Below are 18,183 nucleotides of genomic sequence, written 5' to 3' on the forward strand. Positions count from 1 at the left end.
GTGACTGAGGACAGTGCTAGCGCTTGCACTGTCCGCGTATCGCCAGCGGCCCAAGGGCAGCCCAAGCTATGACGGGTTGCCCACTAAGGAGCGCTTATGACTAAGGATATGCTACTGAGGCATGCGTTGGCTGCAGAGCTGCTTGTGCTTTATGCAGAGCTGCGCGCAAGGCAAAGCCACGAAAGCTCCTATGAAACGGATGTTTCTGGGCAAACTATTGGATGGTGTGAGAGCACCACGTGGACGCAATAGCTTGTAGTGCAGGAGAGTATGAGTGCAGCATGTATGAATGAACATTTTGGCCGTGAAAGTGTCTGACAACTCCACACATTTGTCTGCGCGGCGCGTGCACGCCACGAGCAGCGCCGTCAATATTGACGGCAATGCCCTTGTAAGCCCAGAGACACACGTCTTACAGGTTGCTCATCACATGAGCAGAGTAAATCTGAATGGATTATCAGCGAGAAAGTTTTTGATGGATCTCAGTTGGTGCCAGCATGGGGCGCCCTCCACGTGGATTTCTCCAGGGGTTGCTGCCAAAAATAGGGAGCGGGGGTTACAGTCGTAACCCCACATCCTTAACGAGATCATCGCGAAGGCTCACAGAGTGTGGCGAGAGTGGGAATGAATTGCCCAGATTCTGGACCTTGAAACCATCAGGGCGCAACTCGTCGGGGATGGAGAAGCCTGCCCGAATGGCTCAACCTGCAGGAACTGCTTTTGTTTGCGTAGCCCTTCTTGCCTTGGCCTCCAAGCTTTGCCAAGCCAATTGTCAAGGTATTATGAAGGGACTTCTCTCTAGTTCATACTGACCTTTGAGTGCATGATCCCTGAAGAATTAAGTAATCAAACTCTGGTGATGGGAGGGCCATTGGCAGCCCAGATTCTCGTCAAAGTTGTCGATTGCCTGAAATTACTTGCTACAACTTCCAGTTGCGCGATTCACTTAAACATTTTCCTGCAGATGTACGCCTGCGTGTGCTGCACCAGCTCACGAGCACCCCGACACGCACCAGCAGCAGTACAGGCACAGTCGGGGGCCTCTTCGGCAGTGCAGGCGCGATCAACACTGTCCCAACGGCCGTTTCAAGCGGCAGTGGGAGCACTTCGGGCTCCTCGCTTGTCGGCAGCGGTGGCACAAGCTCGTTCAGTCCTCTAACCACCTCCACTGCCACTACGACAACAACACCATCGACCACCACTCCAGCCACAACAACGCCCTCCACGACCACCAATGATAATTTGAGCGCCTTGGCATATTTCGCCTCGAAGGGGCCCATAGCCCAAGTCATCGGCAGCACGCCCACCACTCCAACGACAGGAGTGAATCAGGTTGGCCCAGGCACTTGGATGCATTGCTCAGCTTGTGCCACTGATCTGCATACTGGAACCTTCCTAGCAATATTCTTAAGCATTGGCGTTTCCTTGTCCGCATGCCGCATCTGATTGCCTGCACAGCATGCCCTGCCAATCCGAAGAGAAGCTCAGTCCAATCCCCTTGTTTCCATCTGCTTGTTCAACTTCCGATAACCTGCTGAAGCTGTTTCACGATCGCAGGTTGCCCCACTGGCAGTCAACAACCAAGTGACTAGCAATGCCACAGCACCTGCAGCCACAACCACCTTCACCATCAGTCCTACAGCAGGGCGGAGATTGCTTGCCTAATACTGTGGCTTGACAATCACTGCCAAGTGCCAGACATGTATTTGGACCGTTAAGAAGGGCAGCAGCTAGTGATTAGAACAAAGAACAAAGCAGGGAATTGATCTTCTCAAGAACACCAGATTGAATGTATTGTACTGATACTGTAGATATCTATTTGGCGGACAGATCCTGTGCTCCAGACATGGACCTGAGTGTGCTGAAGCAAGTAGCAGATTTTCTCTTGACCCCAGGCATGTCTGATGGAATGTGCTCATCAACTGAGACCATGGTAACTTGTATTCTTACATCAGATGTACACTGACGTCCCCGGACGTGGCAAGGGCATTACTCACAGTATCGCTCACACTGCCACATTGCAAGGACTGATCTTGGACAATTGCCGCAAAAAGCACAGTACAGTTCTTGCAGTCCAGAAGGGAAAAATCACAATGGGCAGCACGCCTGCTTCTTTGAATCTGTCACCTTCTGGTCTGTTCTTGAACATGTGATCATGTCAGCAACAACTCTGAACATGAGAAAAAAATACTTCGACGTCTGAGCACTTGCTGCCCTCGATCATCTGAGGGCGCAGGCTCAGGCCCTTGCGTGAAAGTACATCACAGGTGCAGTCATCTAAGGAACCATCCGTTCTCAGTCCTCTTATCTATTCATCGTCTCTTCTATGCAGCTTCACCTATTCATTGTCTCAAACCCTTCTGTGCTGCTGCATGTCTTTTCAGTGTCTCTTCTGTGCAGCTTCACCTATCCATTGTCTCACACTCTTCTGTGCTGCTGCACCTCTTTTTAGTGTCTCCTCTGTGCTGTTTCACCTATTGAAATGAAATGGTATTAGTTGCAATGCTGGGAAAGATCTGCCTCAAGCCAAATTCCCTAGCTGCATAGAGTATGCAGCTGCGCATTGTGTTTTGCACTCTCCTCACGCGTATGCACTCGATCATTTTCTGTCAAGATGACACCGATCCAGTCAGAGCACCGTTTGTACGTCAAGCTGCCATCTCTCAAGCGCTTAAGATCTCTCGCAGGCTCTGCAGGTCAGATCATGCGCCTGTGCAGCCTGGCTGGCTTGGTTGAGGCAGCTGCGGTGGTGGCGACGGGAGTGTCTGTTGGTGTGGGCTTTGGTGTGGGCGTTGGCGTGTGGTGGGGCTTGGGAGACTTCTCGGAGCCCTGTCCAGGAACACAGCTGAGGTCAGTCACAGCTTCCGTTGTTCCAGTCGAATCAGCAAGATTGTTTCCCGTGGTTGGTGTCTCTATCCCACCGAGTCTCCTGTTCTTGTGATGCAGTAAACCGTTGAATCTTGATTGCTCGGTTTCTGATGCTCTGCGTGAGACGCGTCGACAGGATACAATTGAACTTAGGATGGGAACTTCAGCGCTTACCGGGGATTTCGGGGACCGGTCCTCCACCCTTGGAGAACGGGTAGGCTTTGGAGAATGGGTCGGCTTCGGAGACTGGGTAGGCTTCGGAGACTTGGGAGGCTTCGGAGACTGAGAAGGCCTTGGAGTATGGGTAGGCTTCGGTGACGCCGGAACCTTGGGGCTGCGATTCCGAGAGTCGGTTCCTGTCCCGGCGAAGCAACATTTCATAACTGTGAGATAGGCACAACATTCAGAAGAAACAATCACGAGTACTTCATCTGATGGGCTTCCACTGCGCAGAGCCTTCTCCGTGGCCGCTCTTGTCCAGGGGCGCCGCAGTGATCTAAACAACGACCGCAGCAGCAGCAGACGGCATTGTCCAAAGCAAAATGAAGGCAAGGCAAGGCAATACATCTACCTTGATACTTTGATTGATGCACGTAAAACTGACCTGCGTTTACGCCGTTGGAGGCAAGGAAGGCAATCGTCAAGACGAGGATCGCGAGTCCTCCACGCTTCACCATGCTGAACGGGTGTAAATGGCGTCTCTTTGTGGGAAGAGGTGTTCGACTGAGTTGCTAGGAAATGTTTTGAGAAAGTTCTTGTTTGGATTGGAATTGTCGTTTGTTTTCCAGGGGCGTCGTCTGCTTATGTCAGCGCGTTCTTCAATTTCAAATCTTCTCGAATCCCTTTCCACGTCATTGGAAGAGAAAAGTCCCGATTGAAAGCCCCGTCAGTTCCAGGTGTAATTTTCTTCCTTCCGATTGCATGACAGCTGATTGGATTGCATGAGAATTGCTCGAGAGTTTCATGCAGCTCTTGAGGCTTGAACGCGCACCTGCGTGCTCCTGTTCTCATTCTGCATGCTGTGCAACCTTATTGCAGCCCTTTCTCCCTCAGCATACCGGTCGTACCCACTGATTGATTGGGTCTTCTTGCTTGGACCTGGCGAGTCCATCAAGGGGTAGAATTATGGCAGCCTTTATCTGCATCTTGTCTGCAGGACGTATCTTGCTATAATAATGATAATATCCCGGTCATGCTTAATCATCGGTGTGGTGGCAGACACATGCATAAACTGCTTGGCAATATCATCTTGCGGCTGTCAGGAAAAGCAAGTGCTAGTCACCCTTGCTTGCTCATTTAGGCTTCTAGTATATAGGCTCCCTTAAGGTACAGTACTGTGAAATTGCCCTGTGCCATATACCAGCACATGGACCCGGCTGACAGGGGGCGACATAGATACTGAGCACCGTGCCCATGGTTGACTGGGTCTTGCTTGGATCTGGCGAGTCCAACAAGGGGTAGAATTGTGGCAGCCTTCAACTGCAGCTTGTCTGCAGGAAGAACCTTGCCTCATGGCAGGAAAAGCCTGTAATAATAATAATAATCATCACCATTATCATACCGGCACATTGCGATCGTGCTGGTGCCATCATGGCATTGAGCAAAGATGCAACAACGCCAACAACAAAGCGAATTAGCATTAGGCTGTAGTGGCAAGCTCAGAGTACACCAGAAGTCCCCCGGGAGATGCCACAAGTCACAGCAGACACAAACTCTTTGGGGTGGGATTGATCCGCAGTGCTGACACAATCCATGTTATAGTTGTGACATTGGTCAAGAAATAGATGCGCTAGCAGCAGCGGACATGCAGAAGTATGCAAGGGTATCCGGCCACGAGCAATGCCTTTAGCAGCTGCTTGGTTTATTGTCAGACGAGTCCAGCAATGCAATGGCAGAGCAACACAAGCTGGAAAAGGACCAACCAAAAGTTTGACGGCCATGTTCAATCGGCATCTCATCCCCGTACTGCCGGGGCAGGTGCCCTCGCAGCACCTGGTGCCTGCACCAAAACAAAGACCACAATCAGAATCATGGCAGTTGTGAATGTCTCTTGTTAGGGCGCCTCTCGCAGGTGAACAGCCGTTTTCCATCAGGGTGACCTCAGCCTTGCATGAGTCTGATATCAGACATTAAGGACATGATGGCCAGACTGTGCAATGGCTTCACAGTGACTTGGGCCTTCGGCACACTCAGTGTTCCCAGCAGGCAATCCCTCATTTTACAACGGTTGGAAGGGACTCGCAGTCTGTGCGAGGGGCCCCACCTTGGCAGCGGGTATCCTGCGGTAAGCAGCCGGCCGGGGGGCGCGCGCCGGTAAAGTGGTCGGGGCGGCGGCTTGGAGATTGAAGGGCCGCTCCTGGCGCAAAAAGTTTGCGCGCGCGGATGGCCCTGCCGCCCGTAGCACTGCGTTCCTGCGCTGTATCGCAGACGCAGCTGCGGGGCCCAGGTAGGCAGCTGCGCACACATGTCTCAAGCATTACACAAGCGTGCACTCAACCACTAGGTGATCGTGCGCCTGATGCAAACAAATTGCATTGTAGCTGCCTGCGCGAGCTGCGTGCAGATGTGTCAAGCACAGATTTCTGTGCGTTAAGTAGAGAAACAGACAGATGCAGACATCAAGGCAGAGCGAGCGCCAGAGGTAAAGGCTGCCTCGCAGGTCGACATCACGCAGAAACAATGTAATGAATCCCCAGACCAGGATCGCTAGATATCTTGCCACAGTGTGCTGTTGAGCGGCATTCCAAGGAGCTCTCAGGATAGTTGCGACAGGGAACAGCTTGTTGAGGACATAAGCGGATTGTGTAATGGATTCTTCTGCCTGCAAGGACAGCAGGCAGATGGAGGTGTTATGATGTTTGATGGAAGGTGACCAGAAGCACACCATTGGCGGGAGGCCGGGCAGCTCTTCTTGCCAGTGCCGGCGCAGGGGCCGGGGCTGCAAGCAGGAGATGGACAAAATCATACACGCTGATTCACGCTAAGGGCACTTCGAAGCTTACAAACAAAGTTTCTGGCATGATCCGTAGGTCCTGGTACACCACAGCTCTCAGGCTTCATGGCCCACTTCAGTGATAGACCAAAAGTAAAAAGGAACACTCATGGGGAGGTAAAATTCCATTTATTCCTTCGACCATCTGACCATGGACTCGGTGGATGTGACCACTATTGGGCCTGGACACTATTACCAGGCTGCTAGACTCCAAGATGAGCGATCAGGCCCGATCCCCTCAACACATAAGCAGTCTGCCACGCCTTGATCAACTGTAAAACATGCTTCCCGCCCGAAATATAGGATGAAAGCAGGATGAGCCTTGCCTGCACGAGAAGTTGGCGCTAAGAGGGTGAAGGCGAGCAGGGCTGCCGCAAACACCGACGCCAGCTGAAGAGCCATCCTTGTTCCGATGTGCGCGTTGATCAAGCTTTGGGAAGGATATTCGAGAAAGCTCTGAGCTTGTGTTGCTGATGTAAAGAGACTTCGATTGGAGCAGGCGGGATCACTCCTGCGGGAAGTTTCAAGGGATTTATATTTCACTCCCTTAAGGAAGCTTCCAGAAGAAAAGGTCAAGGGTACTAACTTGCCCTGTTTTGCATGTGACAGCTGTCGATCAGTGTTGAGAACAGCAAAACAATTGGGCACTCGAAACCAGTCGATCCCTGCACACTGCAGCGCGCAGTGACCGACCATGCCAGAAGGCATTCAGCAGACGGACGTCCATGGCGCCCTGCAGGTCCTGCTTTGCGTGAGCCAGCACCTGCGCCTTGAGAGAAGCACGAAGTTCTTGGCGCTTGCTGTCTTCACGGACAGGTTGTCTGTCGTCTAGCAAATATCCCATGTGCACGCCTTCGGTGTGTGTCTGACGTCCGGCCCAGATCTGTTGCTGTTGCTGAAAGAACGATAGTTCTGGCTCGTTATGCCAAGGACTGATTGTTTCCCTGTTCAGGGCCCTGCCAGTTCTCAGCAAATGCAAGGCCAGCCCAATCGATGGCAGCCCTCTGTGGGTCCTTGCCTGTGCTTGCATCACCCTAGCTGCAATTTTGAGGCCTGATAAAGAAGCCAGTCTGACGAGCGACAGTGTCTTCCAGGCTGCCAACCAGGTACCTGTACTCAGTCTCTTTGCATGCACACCATGCATTGCAACCCGACACGATGTCTGTTGTTGAATTCTTTTCCGCACCATGCAAATGTGGGTCAGGCAACTTGTGCTGCACGCTTTGCCTTCATGCTTTGCATGCATGCATTGTGGCAGGTGTTGGGCTCAAAAGCAACGTGCACATGCAAGGATCTTGGCTCTGCAGAGCTTTGGCTTGCTTCAGCAGTGGATGTGAGCCGGGGGCTGCGACTGGTCTCAGACATCATGCAGGACACATTGGCGGGGATGCAGCGCACAGGCATGCCTGCCTTCAGCAGTCAGGACCTGCCTGATCTGTGTTTCACAGTTCTGGAGGCTCTGCACAGCAACCCCACGTTCCAGGGCTGCTTGACTCGAGGTGTGTCCCCTTATATTTTAGCCGCTCTTTTTCAGTAGTTTGACTTCAAGAATGCGCGGAGTACCTCTGTTATCATGCCCGCTCTAGCAAGGCAGAATCACTTTGGCTTGGCCGTCTTGCAAGCACTTCCAGATGCGGCACCCAAACTTCAGACATGCCTGGAAAGAATGTCTACTACTTTATATTCTGCATGTCCTGTATCTACAGCCAAATCAGCTTGCTTAGAGTTTCGGCGGATTCCACTGTTCCTATTGCAGGAGGCAGTCTGACCGCCGTTGCCATAGTTGGCGCTGGAGTGCTCCTGTCTGAGAAACCAGAGCTCGGCTCATGGCCTGGAGTCCTCTCAATCCTATCAGACTTTGGAGGCCACCCGCAGCAAGTAATTCTGGCGCAGATCAAGACAGTCATGATGTCCGTGCTGAGCTAGAAAGACCCATGCAGAGCTGTGCTTCTATCTACTACCTACTGCCTTTGATGTGTTGCCAGATGATTCTGGCAAAATAATAGGCTGCTAGATGTAAGAGGTAAAACCCCGTCCAATGTGGACAGCAAACATTCCCTCTACTGTTCCGTTGATATGGCTCCAAAGAATGGCACGTTCAGGCACTATAGAAGTGCGCTGAAGAATTTGAATTCACATTCAAATATTTGCAGCGCCTCACAAGCCTTGCACTGCACTGCCACCACCCACGCTGCTGCTTGGTGCTGGTGCAGTGTGGTCAAATGTCAGTTCGCACTCCTCCCTGTATTGCTGCGTCGACAGGATGTACGGCTTCAGGTAGACAGCCTCAAAGTCTTCCAGCTCTATGGGTTCACCTGCAGCAACCAGCGACTGTCACCAAATCTTCTGGCTGTTATATATTGCAGTCATCCTGTGTTCCTGCAGCGGAAAGCTCATGTTCAAGGGCCAACATTGAAGTACACCTTCTGGGTGTTTTGCCAGGGACAGCGGCTGCTTGTTGTAGAGCACCCTGACATAGTGCTTGCTCTCCCCTTTCTGAGTCTTCCTCTCCCACAGCTCAAACACCTGCATCCACATTCATATACCACTTGCCAATTTTCCAAGCCATCGCATGCACTTGAGATGGGCAATGCACCATTTTGAACCGAACTAAAACAAAGGCTCAGGAAGAAGCTGCTCACCACATTGCTGACATACTCGGGCCAGTCAGAGAGCTGCACCCCCAGAGTGGCAAGGATTGGCATGATGGTGGTGTCATGGCCGCTGTACATGAAGAGCGGGCACGCATCCGCCCCATCTGCAGCTGCCGCCATCCGACCCACAATCTGCAACACACCGGATGTGTCAGAGTACCATGTCCTTACTGCTGCATCCCTTCGAGAAGTCATCATTCGATGGTAAACAATCAATCCTTGATGCAACTAGCTTTGTGCCTCTGATAGACTGATGGGAACACGGCCATCAGCATCAAACGATCCTAGTCATGTTGGCATACGCAGTCAACAGGCAGCTCTTAGGTGCCCACTCATGCATGGCTATGATTTCATGCTGTGTGACTGGCAAAGAGGGCTAAAGTGGTGGAGCAGCAAAAGCAAAGAGCACAGCAGAGCGTGTACCTGCTCAAACAGAGGTCCCATGCTGAGTCGCAGCATGTCAGGCCCATGTTGCTCGCTGGCTTGGGGCGCCACCAGCGCAGTCATTCGCCGCGTCGCCTCCCGGTTCACCTCCATCAGCAGCTCCTCCGACATGCCCTGCCCCATGCATCACCATTTGTCATCACCATTTGTCACCTTAAGTCTAGAAATACATCATTCAGCAGGGTCCCCTCATTTTCACCTGTGGAGGTTTGCATTTGTGAAAGCACCGCCTGCCCGTCAAGTAAGGGCATCTGCAAACCTCATCCCAGCTGCTGGGCCCCAGCAACGAGTCTGGAGGACAGGTCTGAGAATAGCCCGTGATGTCCTGTGGAGTAGAACGTGTTTTTCTCACACAAAGTGGCGACTTTCACAGCAAATTGACGGGCTGCTGAGGAGACATCAAGCTGTTCACTGCACGTCAAGCTGGGGCCTCCCTGCTCTTTGCAGGATGATGAAAAGATGTCCAAGTTTTTCATAAACGACCGTCAGATTAGGGTGCTCTCCGCACCTGCGGCAGGGGTTTGCCGTGGAAGCGCATAGAGGTCATAGCATCGTGGAGGTCGGTGAAGTGCACGCGGTGGTCCCCCGGCAGCCTGAGAGCGCTCTGCACGCTCTGCTCCAGCGCCTGCACCCGCTCGTCCGTCTGCGCGCTCTCTGCACCCACAATGTATTGGACATCCCAGCATCAGATAATACTGTTTGTTATATTGTGACACACTCTCCCAGACATTCAAACTTGTCATCCCAGCAACGCTTTGTAGATCTCCACCAAAATGTCTCTGGCATGCCACAGGAAAATACAGCAGGTGCCCAGCAGCTGGCCAGCGCAGGGCTGGCCAACATGCAACGGGGAAGTTCTCTAGCATGCACACAATGCCTGCCTGCATGTCTGTGCATAAAATCCTGCAGAGGGTGAAAGATGCGCCTCCAAGCTCAAATGGAGCACCCTGACAGAGTTCAGCATTTCAAGAGGTGAAGAGGAGGAGGAGTTCATACACCAAGAAATCACTGCTCCCTCCTCCCACGACTTGGCCAGTGGCAGGGAAGGTCATTCTGTATGTCTGAAAAGAAACGAAGGCTCCGCACCTTTGAGGGCGCGTGCTTGTGCTTTCATGAGGTTGCGCAAGCGCTCGCAGCTGTCAGTGCGACCAAAGAGGACTTCGTCAGCGTCTGGGGCAGTCTGGACAGAGATCGCATTCTGTGCATCGGGATATAGCCCCGTCAGCACCCCTTGCAGCGTGGCTATTGTGCGCCTGTAATTTGTCGTCCTGCCCAGAACCAATCCTTCCTGCGGCCATGCAAAGCCCATATTCATGGAAGTGATGGAATGCGCACAGGGGACTCTAAAACTGCATGTTTGATTTTGAGTTCCCTAACAGGCACTTGAAAGGCCATCTGGACGATCTGGGAGGAAGGAGATCGATGAGGTTCAAGCCAATAGCTGAATGCTGACAAGTGACCTGCTTTTTCCAGAGAAATACAGTTTGTGGGAAGGTGGGACGGAAAATGCAAGGTAGTGGCGTACCCTGTAGTCAGGCGGCATGAAGTTGTACTTTTCAATGTATGTCTGCCTGAGCCAATTGCCCAGCTCCCTTGCCTGCTGCTGTCCCGGCTTTGTCAGTTCCCCCTTGGTGCAACCGCCTGGAAGCTGTGTCCTTGCCTGCATCACATATTTGCTCCCTTTACAAGACCATTCTCTTTATAGACATCCAGGTCTGCCACTTGGTCGCAGTATAGAGCATGTGAGCATCTGTGAGAATGTTACAGATGGTGACATGTGGAGGACTGTGCTGTAAATCTGGTGATGAGAAGGGGGTGAGTGTGGCATATGTGCTCACCTGGATAGCATCATGTGAGAGTGGTGGCTGGGGACCTCCAGCCATGTCTGTGACAGCTATCTGCAGAGCACCAGGCAGTATGCCGCAGTCATTGCCCGCCTCCCATTTCACACCGTCCCAGTAAGAGTCTGTCAAGGGCGTGCGCGCTCCGTGCCTGCACAGCGTCCCTCACTCTCGTTGGTCACCGTGGCAGGTGAGATTTGAGCATCATATACCTCCAAGCCCCCAAATATACATGTCAGTAAGCGAAAATTTGATAGACATTTTGATGAGATCTTCACTGGAAGACAGGTGTCTTTGACAGGCACTGGTCAGCACCCAGATCAACCCCAGCATAGATGGATAACTAAATATCGACATTGATGTGGTGAAGGTCAGAAGCTTTGATAATTATCTTATGATAATTATGGCGCCGCAGTTGGGGCGTCTTTGTGTATGTGAGACGTTGTGGTGAGCGAGATGATCGCACCTGAACACTATTTGCACTAATTTTAATTGATCCGGTGCTGCAGAACAATTTGACACTTCATGTAGGGACGTTGGTGATACGATCCTTTCCCCCAACAACATCGATGCTGCTCCCATGCCCACCCACCAAAATCTACCGCCCCACATCTTCTTCAATTCTTAAATGAGAGGTCTATGCGACAAACAAATATGGGGAACCGACCGATAAATGCTTGATTGGAAATTATTCTCGGAATCTCCAATTGCGCTTTTGATGGAACCTAGGGCCAAGTTTAGCTTGCCGCCATCCCTTATGTCATGATTACACCATTCAATTCAAACCCAAAAATAAGCTGCCCTTATTGGGCAGGTCAATATTGTCAACAATGTCCGAGGGATGGCCAGAAAGTTTTGCCCGATAATTGCTCGAATGTGAAGCCCGCATTGGCCACATATTCCGAGAGCTTCGCAATCAAGAACGGAAAGAACTACGGAAGGAAATACGAAAGCATTGCCCGAAGAGCGTGTCTGTAGATATCTCTACTTGTCCAAGCTCTTGACGCTGTCCTCAAGTGGCTTCTTCTTGTAGCCCGAGACCTGGTCCTTGACCTCCTTGCCACCCTTGAAGAACTTGAAGGTTGGCAGCACCTTCACTCCCTGCTCTGAGGCAAGCCCTTCCAGCTGCTCATTCGTCGTGTCCACCTTTGCAAACGCCACCTCAGGGTGCTTCTCCTGCAAACACCAGACAGGCGGCTCACCGCCGTGCATCGCAGCGGATTGGACTGTCAATTTCCTTGCTGATTGAATGGGATATCCGGGCATGCAATCAATGCTCAAGGAGGACAGGACAGCTGCACACCTGCAGCTCCTCTACGAACGGCGCAATCTGGCGGCACTTCCCACACCTGCAGAATGCATGCAGCCAAAGTTTCAGCGCCTTTGTGATTTGATTATCATACTGCCTGGGCACCCTTTTATTAAGACCTCACAAATGCATTTGAAAATGGACAACACTGGGACCCTGAAGCAAGCGTGGTAGAGGGCGCACCAGGGTGCATAGAAGTCCAGAACCACGGGCTTGTCGCCCTGGATCAGCTCCTCAAACTCCTGGCGAGACTTGACGGGCTTCAGGGCGGTGCCAAAGTCCTCCTCGTGGCTGGTGTCCTTGCCGGCCTCCTGGAAATAGTCCATGCTGCCCTCTGCACTGGGCTTGATGCTCTTGCCGCCCGGCTGCCAGTCAGCGGGGCACACCTGCGTGAAATTACTTTGTGAAGAACATGCATGCCCAGCAACAAGCACGCAGCACAATTCCATTGCGATCTGAAAACAGCACCTGGGCAAAACAAATAAGGAAGGCGCTGCTTTCTCTCTGTGCATGCAGCTATGATGCAAGGTACAAAGCAGTGCGTGCTGAGCACCTTGCCATGGATTAGCACAAGGCATATGCATGCACGGAAAGAAAATGCCCCATTCATGTGGCAGGGGAGAATAAAGAGGCAGAATCACCTCGCCATGCTCTGCAACGAACTGGCAGGCCTGCAGGAGGCGCTTGGCCTCGTCCACGTTGCGACCGATGCCCATGTTGTTCATGGTGATCTGCTCTATGTTCTGCTTGGGGTTGATGATGAACAGCCCACGCAGCGCCACGCCTGCATCCTCCTGTGGGATAATTTGCATATTAATTCAGATTCGGAAATGTAGTCACAAGAGAAAGTTATTCGTTCAATAAGACATGGTCACAAAATAGGGTGATCCAGTTCTTGCACTGCCCAGCTTGGCACTGTAACAAGATGAGGGCAGCACCTTGAGCACACCATATCTTGCCGCAATTTCCTGCAGCGACATTAGACACAGTGACTTCAATGGGCTATTTGTACTACGGTATACCTTGGCACAACATGAAACGTGTCGCAGCAACTGATCCACAATGAAGAGGATAGGGAGTTGTTAATTTGTCTTGCTGTTTCTTTTTTGAAATCTGAGCAACACGTTCAGAATGCACAGTAGGAAGCATGCCTTCTTGGTGTCTGCCAGTATAGGAATCTTCATGTGCCCAAGGCCTCCCTTATTGCGAGGTGTCTTGATCCAAGCCAGGTGGACCTGCACACAGGACACCAGGCGCCACAGTTCCATCAATTCAGCACATGCGACATCCGCAAATGCTGCTGAACTTGAACAGCATCATATCTCACCTCCTCTGTGTCTGTTGATGCAGCAATCAGGTCGCAGTTGAGATCCTTGAACTCTTCTGCGCGATCGCTGAATGCAATGATCTCCGTTGGGCACACGAAAGTGAAGTCCTGCACAACGCACTCTTGAGGAAGAGAACGCACGGTCCTGCATGATGTAAAGGGTGCGGTGCGAGAGATGCAGCAATAAACACAGATGAGGAAGTGCACTCACCTTGGGATACCAGAAAAGAATGAGCCACCTGCACATGCACACATGATATCAGGATCAAGAATGGAAGCTTGCATGGCACCAGCAGCGTGAGATCTAGTATCAAGGGAGGACAGCAATGCATAGTCAGACTTACCGGCCTTTGTAGTCGCTCAGAGACACCGAGGAGATGTCGCCATCAATGACAGCTGCAATACAGCACAATGGCAGGTCCTCACACACTCTACTTGTGATCAAGCAACAATGGCATTCTCTAGGAACACCAAAATATGTTCCCCTTGAAGCATAAGTCTTGCAATAAAGCTAGGGATGTCTGGCAGACAAGCACCAGGGACAAGCCCTACTTTCCAGATCAATTGCAAGGCATGCCCCTTCATCCAATGACATGTTTACCTGGAGCAGAGAAGTCAGGAGCAGAACCACCAACTTTAGCTTCCGACGGCGGATAAATTACGCTGCTGAATGATCGCGTCTTGCCAACAGCCTGCCCAGGTCCCTTGCTGATGTCGCACATCGCAGGCTGATGGATCTGAAAGCTCGGGCCTCTAGAGGGGTCGCCGCTGGGGCAAGGCAGCCCACCGAATTGAAACGACGCACATGGACTGTATGAACGGCTCTGCTGTGCAATACAGGCTTCCTCAAACTGGCGAGGAATCAATTGTGCCAGACGGGCGGCTGTCCGTCGAGCCGAGTTCAGCATTTTTAATCGTCTTCTAGAAAATGTCCTCCTAGGATTCTAAAATACACTGCTTTCCGGGCGTGATTAAGCAGGAGAATCGTCATACAGGTGTGCCAAAATTAAGGGTCACGACGAAATGCGCCAAATGAGGCTCATGTGAGAGCACCTTCCCTTTTAGCAGTCAGCTTCGCTAAAAACAGGGGTTGAGGTTCTCTTTTTCCACAGGCCTCCATACATTTGCTCGGTCCCCGAGCCAGCTATTGCATTGTACATTACATGCAGCCATGGTGTGTTGGTGGCCACCAGGGCATCACCATGAAGCATAATGACTGTGACTTGCCCAGTGTGCAGACTTGGGTGTACATTAGCTAGCTCGCAAACTTTAAATAGCCTGGAAGTCACCACTGAGCGTCTCACTCGACACACATTATGTGTCAACGCGGATGTCAAAGTTCCGCAGCGCAGGCTCTCCCCAGCGGGAGCGCAGCATGTGGTAGGCCCACCCCGTTTTGTACTGCCGCTCTTCCTGCAATCTCCTGCGTCACAACAGCAATCATCAGCCCAGGCAAATCAACGACAGGATGGCTTTTGATGAAAGAATGAGCGAACACACATGTTAGCATGCAGTGTCCTTCCATACTGGTGACATCGTGAAACATGGCATTTGTGGGGCGCACTTGAGATTCCCCAGATGGCCTTCCACGTCCTCCTTGACAGCGTCAGCCAGGAAGCGTGCAATGTCCCAGCCGTTACGCACGTTGTAAATGGTGCGATTGCCGTGAATCGCCTGCGTCATATTACACCTCAGCAGCAGCCCAATTTCTTTGGTACCGCAACTGCTCCTGGGCCGGAGGTGTCTTGCATGTTGCACGCGTTGTATTCACGCGATGCAGCCCTTTCTCCCTACTCCCTGGCGCTCATACTGCTTTGATGTCTGCATTCCTCTTTTATTAAATTGACACCCCAGCTACTGGCAAATTGAGCATGTTGAACATGAAGCAGTGCGGCAATGCACGGAAGCAGACATGCATGTTCACCTGGTTGGGCCAGAGCACATCGTCCTCATCCGAGTCAACATCGCCTATAACGCCCACATAGTAGTTGCGCCAGGGCCCGCTGCGCTGATCACATCCATCGAAGCGCAGCCCAGCAACGGCGCAAAAGGGCTGCAGCTTGGACTCCAGCTCGTTCACCAGGTCTGGGCTGAGGGGGATGGTGCTCTCGTGCAGCCTGCAGCCGGAACATTATGTTTAGAATTTTCAGAGCGTCATGTATGATGGTGGACTGGAGCACTGCTCGTGTTGCCAGGTCACTCGCTTTAGCTGCACGTGCATGCAGAAGAATGAATCATTGATATGATTCACGTGCATTGACAATTGACTAAATGGTGGGAAGCATCCAAAATTACCTTGCGAGGCCACCATCATCCTCCTGGAACACAGCAACCCACAGTGGCAGCACAGACACCAGCTCCCCATCCAGAGTCATCTCAATTTTGTCCGTGCTGCCGCTTATTCTGCAAGAATGCCATCGCATGCGCTGCTCTTGCACCTTCACAACCCCACAGACAAGCATGAGTCACCATGGCCTCGCCTCTTCCTAACCTTTTCAACAAGCAAGCACCAATGCATGTTACTTATAATCTGCTCATGGGGTCTGCTTGCCTTGCGATGCATGCCAGCATAGTTGGTCTGGCCGCTCCAATCAAACTCGCGGTTCATGTAGCCTTTGGGCAGCTGATCATAGGTGATCTCCAGCATGTCATCCTCTGCATCTGCCACTTCTTCCAAGTAGCCATCCAGGCGTCGCCTGTCTAGGTTCACAGCCTGCAGTATGGTCTCAACATCCCTGCAACATCCAGATCAATGTCAACACTCTCAAACCTCACGTGCCGTGATAAGCTGGCAATTTCTTCTTCTCCTCGATCTGACATCTCTGTGCCAACCAGGAAGTACAAACATTCCTGCAGCAGCTGTTGATCTGCATAGAACATATTCGTTGCACTTCAAGGTCAAGTAATAAGAGAAAAAAGAGGGCAAACCTGCCGTACAGTGGTATTCGAGCCCCACTTGCGCCGAGCTGCAGAACACCCTCGGCCTTGTCGCCTGTATCAGAAACCTCTGCTGCGCTGGTGCTGGCTCCCTGTTGAGAAGCGCGCCTCTCATCCGAGGCGCTGCTCCGTCTGCTGCCCTTGGTTTGCTCCAACTGCTGACCTGGCTCCGATCTGGGGCCGAAGACAGGGCGACGCCTGTGGCCCTGTGATCGGTCCAAGCTAGCTGCGAGGTGAGGCGGCATTGATTCTGGCTCCTGCCGGCCATTGCTGGAAGGTTTTGGGGTGCTGCCATTTAATTCTGGCATCCTGCTTGAGATTTCAGTGAGCCTGGGCTGGCCATATGGCACGTTGAAGCTTGAAGCTGTGTTGCTGCCAGTCTCTATTGTGCTGGTTCTGTCGCTACTCTGCAAACCCCTCCGCCGCTTTTGCCTGCCAAAAGAGAAAGCGCTGCTATCCTTTGTGGCTGGCTCCTGCTGATGTGGGTTCTGCACCGGCCTGGCTTGACCCTGATTTGCATGGGGCGTGAAGGCGCCCACCCTTGATGCGCTACTGAGATGGGCCACCTTGATGCTCGATCTCCAATGTGAAACACCTGACAGGCACCACAGGTGGTGTTTCACAAGGTGACACAGCATACAGCACAGTAGGAGCATCCGTAAGAGGACAAGCGTACTGCACAGACCTGGGATTGTTAAAAATGGTTGATGTCCAGCCTCTCCCAGATGCAATAGGCCCAACGCGCTCATGTCTAGAGGAGACGTCTGTAGGAAGCTGACGAGCTGCTTCACACCTCTAGTGGTGTGTATCATGAAAACCCTGATCTGATCGAAGCCTTGTATATTGAGGTTATTCCATAGACAATCAGCTGGGGAGAATGCATCGATTACGCAAATACAACGTATACTCGTGCCAGGATGATCGCTGAATTTTTTGGAGATCTGGTCCTTTCAACTTAGCATTGATTGCAACTGACACAGAAAGTTACTGTTGACTATGGTCTACTAATTTCCTTCCACATTTGCAAGAGACGACAGCAAAGGAGAAGTCAATTGAGGGCAGCACGTGCAGGCAGCACGCTCAAATTAGCATGCATTGTTGATCTGCGAATCTCTGCCGAGGAATGCCGAGGTCAATCACAATGTATTGAAAATTTGGAAGTATTGTTCGAAGTATTTTCTGACTGTGACAGTAGTAAACAAGGTGAAGGACATTGAAATGTGAGGCGATGGGCGGCGATGCCGGGATGTTTTGGTCCTGGGCTTGCGGCAATGATGAATCTCTGGTGTGTTTTCATCGCCAGATACTCCCCACAATGTCTACAAGTATCAATTGCCAATTCAACAATGCTCCAAGGATCTTGCATGGAATCTTTACTGTAACGCTGCCATCATTTGCTTGCTGTCTGCAGGTGTGGAGACAGGGCAAGTTCTGCCTGTCTTCATGCTTCGGAGACACAGTTCTCATCTCTGGAGCTGCTTTGATCAGCATCCTCTCTCTTCTGTGGACTGCGAGCCAGGTAAATTTCCCTAAACTGCCACATCCTGGCTGTCCCTCTCAGCAGACTGTTCTCAATCCAAGCTGATTGCAGCATCCTAAACGCAGGGGAGACCGAAGATCTGGCACTCGGTGAAGCGTGCAAGCACTTTGGCTGGGTGCTATGTCATTGAGGCATTGGCGGCCTGTGCTGCCGTGTCTTGGCTCGCATTCATCACAGTGTTAGCGGCCAGAGAGGGTCCAACGACTCTCATCAAGGAGAGGTGATCATCCGAATGAGCATGTTGCAGCTTTCAATCCAATATCTTACATGA

At 51.8% G+C, this 18,183-nt stretch overlaps 7 protein-coding genes across 7 annotated transcripts; 1 reads left to right on the forward strand and 6 right to left on the reverse strand.

The window, feature by feature from the left end:
* Positions 1–111: 111 nt before the first annotated feature.
* Positions 112–1,280, reverse strand: COCSUDRAFT_58667 (hypothetical protein; the record flags this gene model as incomplete). Its single annotated transcript, XM_005643866.1, has 2 exons — positions 112–159; positions 1,014–1,280. The coding sequence occupies 2 exons, from the start codon at positions 1,278–1,280 to the stop codon at positions 112–114; spliced, it is 315 nt and encodes a 104-aa protein (XP_005643923.1).
* Positions 1,281–2,697: 1,417 nt separating this feature from the next.
* COCSUDRAFT_58668 (hypothetical protein) lies at positions 2,698–3,244 on the reverse strand (the record flags this gene model as incomplete). Its single annotated transcript, XM_005643867.1, has 2 exons — positions 2,698–2,829; positions 3,059–3,244. 2 exons carry the CDS (start codon positions 3,242–3,244, stop codon positions 2,698–2,700), a joined length of 318 nt encoding a protein of 105 aa, XP_005643924.1.
* A 914-nt stretch (positions 3,245–4,158) lies between these two features.
* On the reverse strand, positions 4,159–6,333 carry COCSUDRAFT_67870 (hypothetical protein). The gene is made up of 4 exons (XM_005643868.1): positions 6,187–6,333; positions 5,753–5,806; positions 5,132–5,322; positions 4,159–4,867 (listed from the first exon to the last, which is right to left on the reverse strand). The coding sequence occupies exons 1-4, from the start codon at positions 6,260–6,262 to the stop codon at positions 4,823–4,825; spliced, it is 366 nt and encodes a 121-aa protein (XP_005643925.1). The 5' UTR covers positions 6,263–6,333; the 3' UTR covers positions 4,159–4,822.
* An 830-nt stretch (positions 6,334–7,163) lies between these two features.
* COCSUDRAFT_34284 (hypothetical protein) lies at positions 7,164–7,916 on the forward strand. The gene has a single exon (XM_005643869.1). It carries the CDS (start codon positions 7,514–7,516, stop codon positions 7,784–7,786), a length of 273 nt encoding a protein of 90 aa, XP_005643926.1. The 5' UTR covers positions 7,164–7,513; the 3' UTR covers positions 7,787–7,916.
* A 343-nt stretch (positions 7,917–8,259) lies between these two features.
* On the reverse strand, positions 8,260–10,072 carry COCSUDRAFT_83562 (hypothetical protein; the record flags this gene model as incomplete). Its single annotated transcript, XM_005643998.1, has 6 exons — positions 8,260–8,286; positions 8,503–8,646; positions 8,938–9,072; positions 9,218–9,283; positions 9,467–9,612; positions 10,045–10,072. 6 exons carry the CDS (start codon positions 10,070–10,072, stop codon positions 8,260–8,262), a joined length of 546 nt encoding a protein of 181 aa, XP_005644055.1.
* A 2,101-nt stretch (positions 10,073–12,173) lies between these two features.
* COCSUDRAFT_19705 (thioredoxin-like protein) lies at positions 12,174–13,850 on the reverse strand (the record flags this gene model as incomplete). Its single annotated transcript, XM_005643870.1, has 7 exons — positions 12,174–12,494; positions 12,750–12,902; positions 13,047–13,062; positions 13,246–13,343; positions 13,436–13,543; positions 13,647–13,674; positions 13,780–13,850. Coding segments are annotated over 7 exons (795 nt in total), but the record flags the coding sequence as incomplete, so codon positions are not given.
* An 899-nt stretch (positions 13,851–14,749) lies between these two features.
* COCSUDRAFT_44720 (hypothetical protein) lies at positions 14,750–16,640 on the reverse strand (the record flags this gene model as incomplete). Its single annotated transcript, XM_005643871.1, has 7 exons — positions 14,750–14,858; positions 15,000–15,109; positions 15,360–15,552; positions 15,731–15,873; positions 15,927–16,170; positions 16,364–16,464; positions 16,536–16,640. The coding sequence occupies 7 exons, from the start codon at positions 16,638–16,640 to the stop codon at positions 14,750–14,752; spliced, it is 1,005 nt and encodes a 334-aa protein (XP_005643928.1).
* Positions 16,641–18,183: the final 1,543 nt, after the last annotated feature.

Source organism: Coccomyxa subellipsoidea (genome assembly GCF_000258705.1).
Source record: "Coccomyxa subellipsoidea C-169, whole genome shotgun sequence".
Taxonomy (NCBI): Eukaryota; Viridiplantae; Chlorophyta; class Trebouxiophyceae; family Coccomyxaceae; genus Coccomyxa; species Coccomyxa subellipsoidea.

Excerpts from the sequence above, each read along its gene's own strand:
- COCSUDRAFT_67870 (XM_005643868.1), bottom strand. The coding sequence starts at position 6,262 with ATGGCTCTTCAGCTGGCGTCGGTGTTTGCGGCAGCCCTGCTCGCCTTC. Across the intron at positions 5,807-6,186 it reads AGCGCCAACTTCTCGTGCAG|CCCCGGCCCCTGCGCCGGCA; the intron begins GCAAGGCTCATC and ends TCCTGCTTGCAG. Across the intron at positions 5,323-5,752 it reads TGCCCGGCCTCCCGCCAATG|CTGCCTACCTGGGCCCCGCA; the intron begins GTGTGCTTCTGG and ends ATGTGTGCGCAG.
- COCSUDRAFT_34284 (XM_005643869.1), top strand. The coding sequence starts at position 7,514 with ATGCCTGGAAAGAATGTCTACTACTTTATATTCTGCATGTCCTGTATC.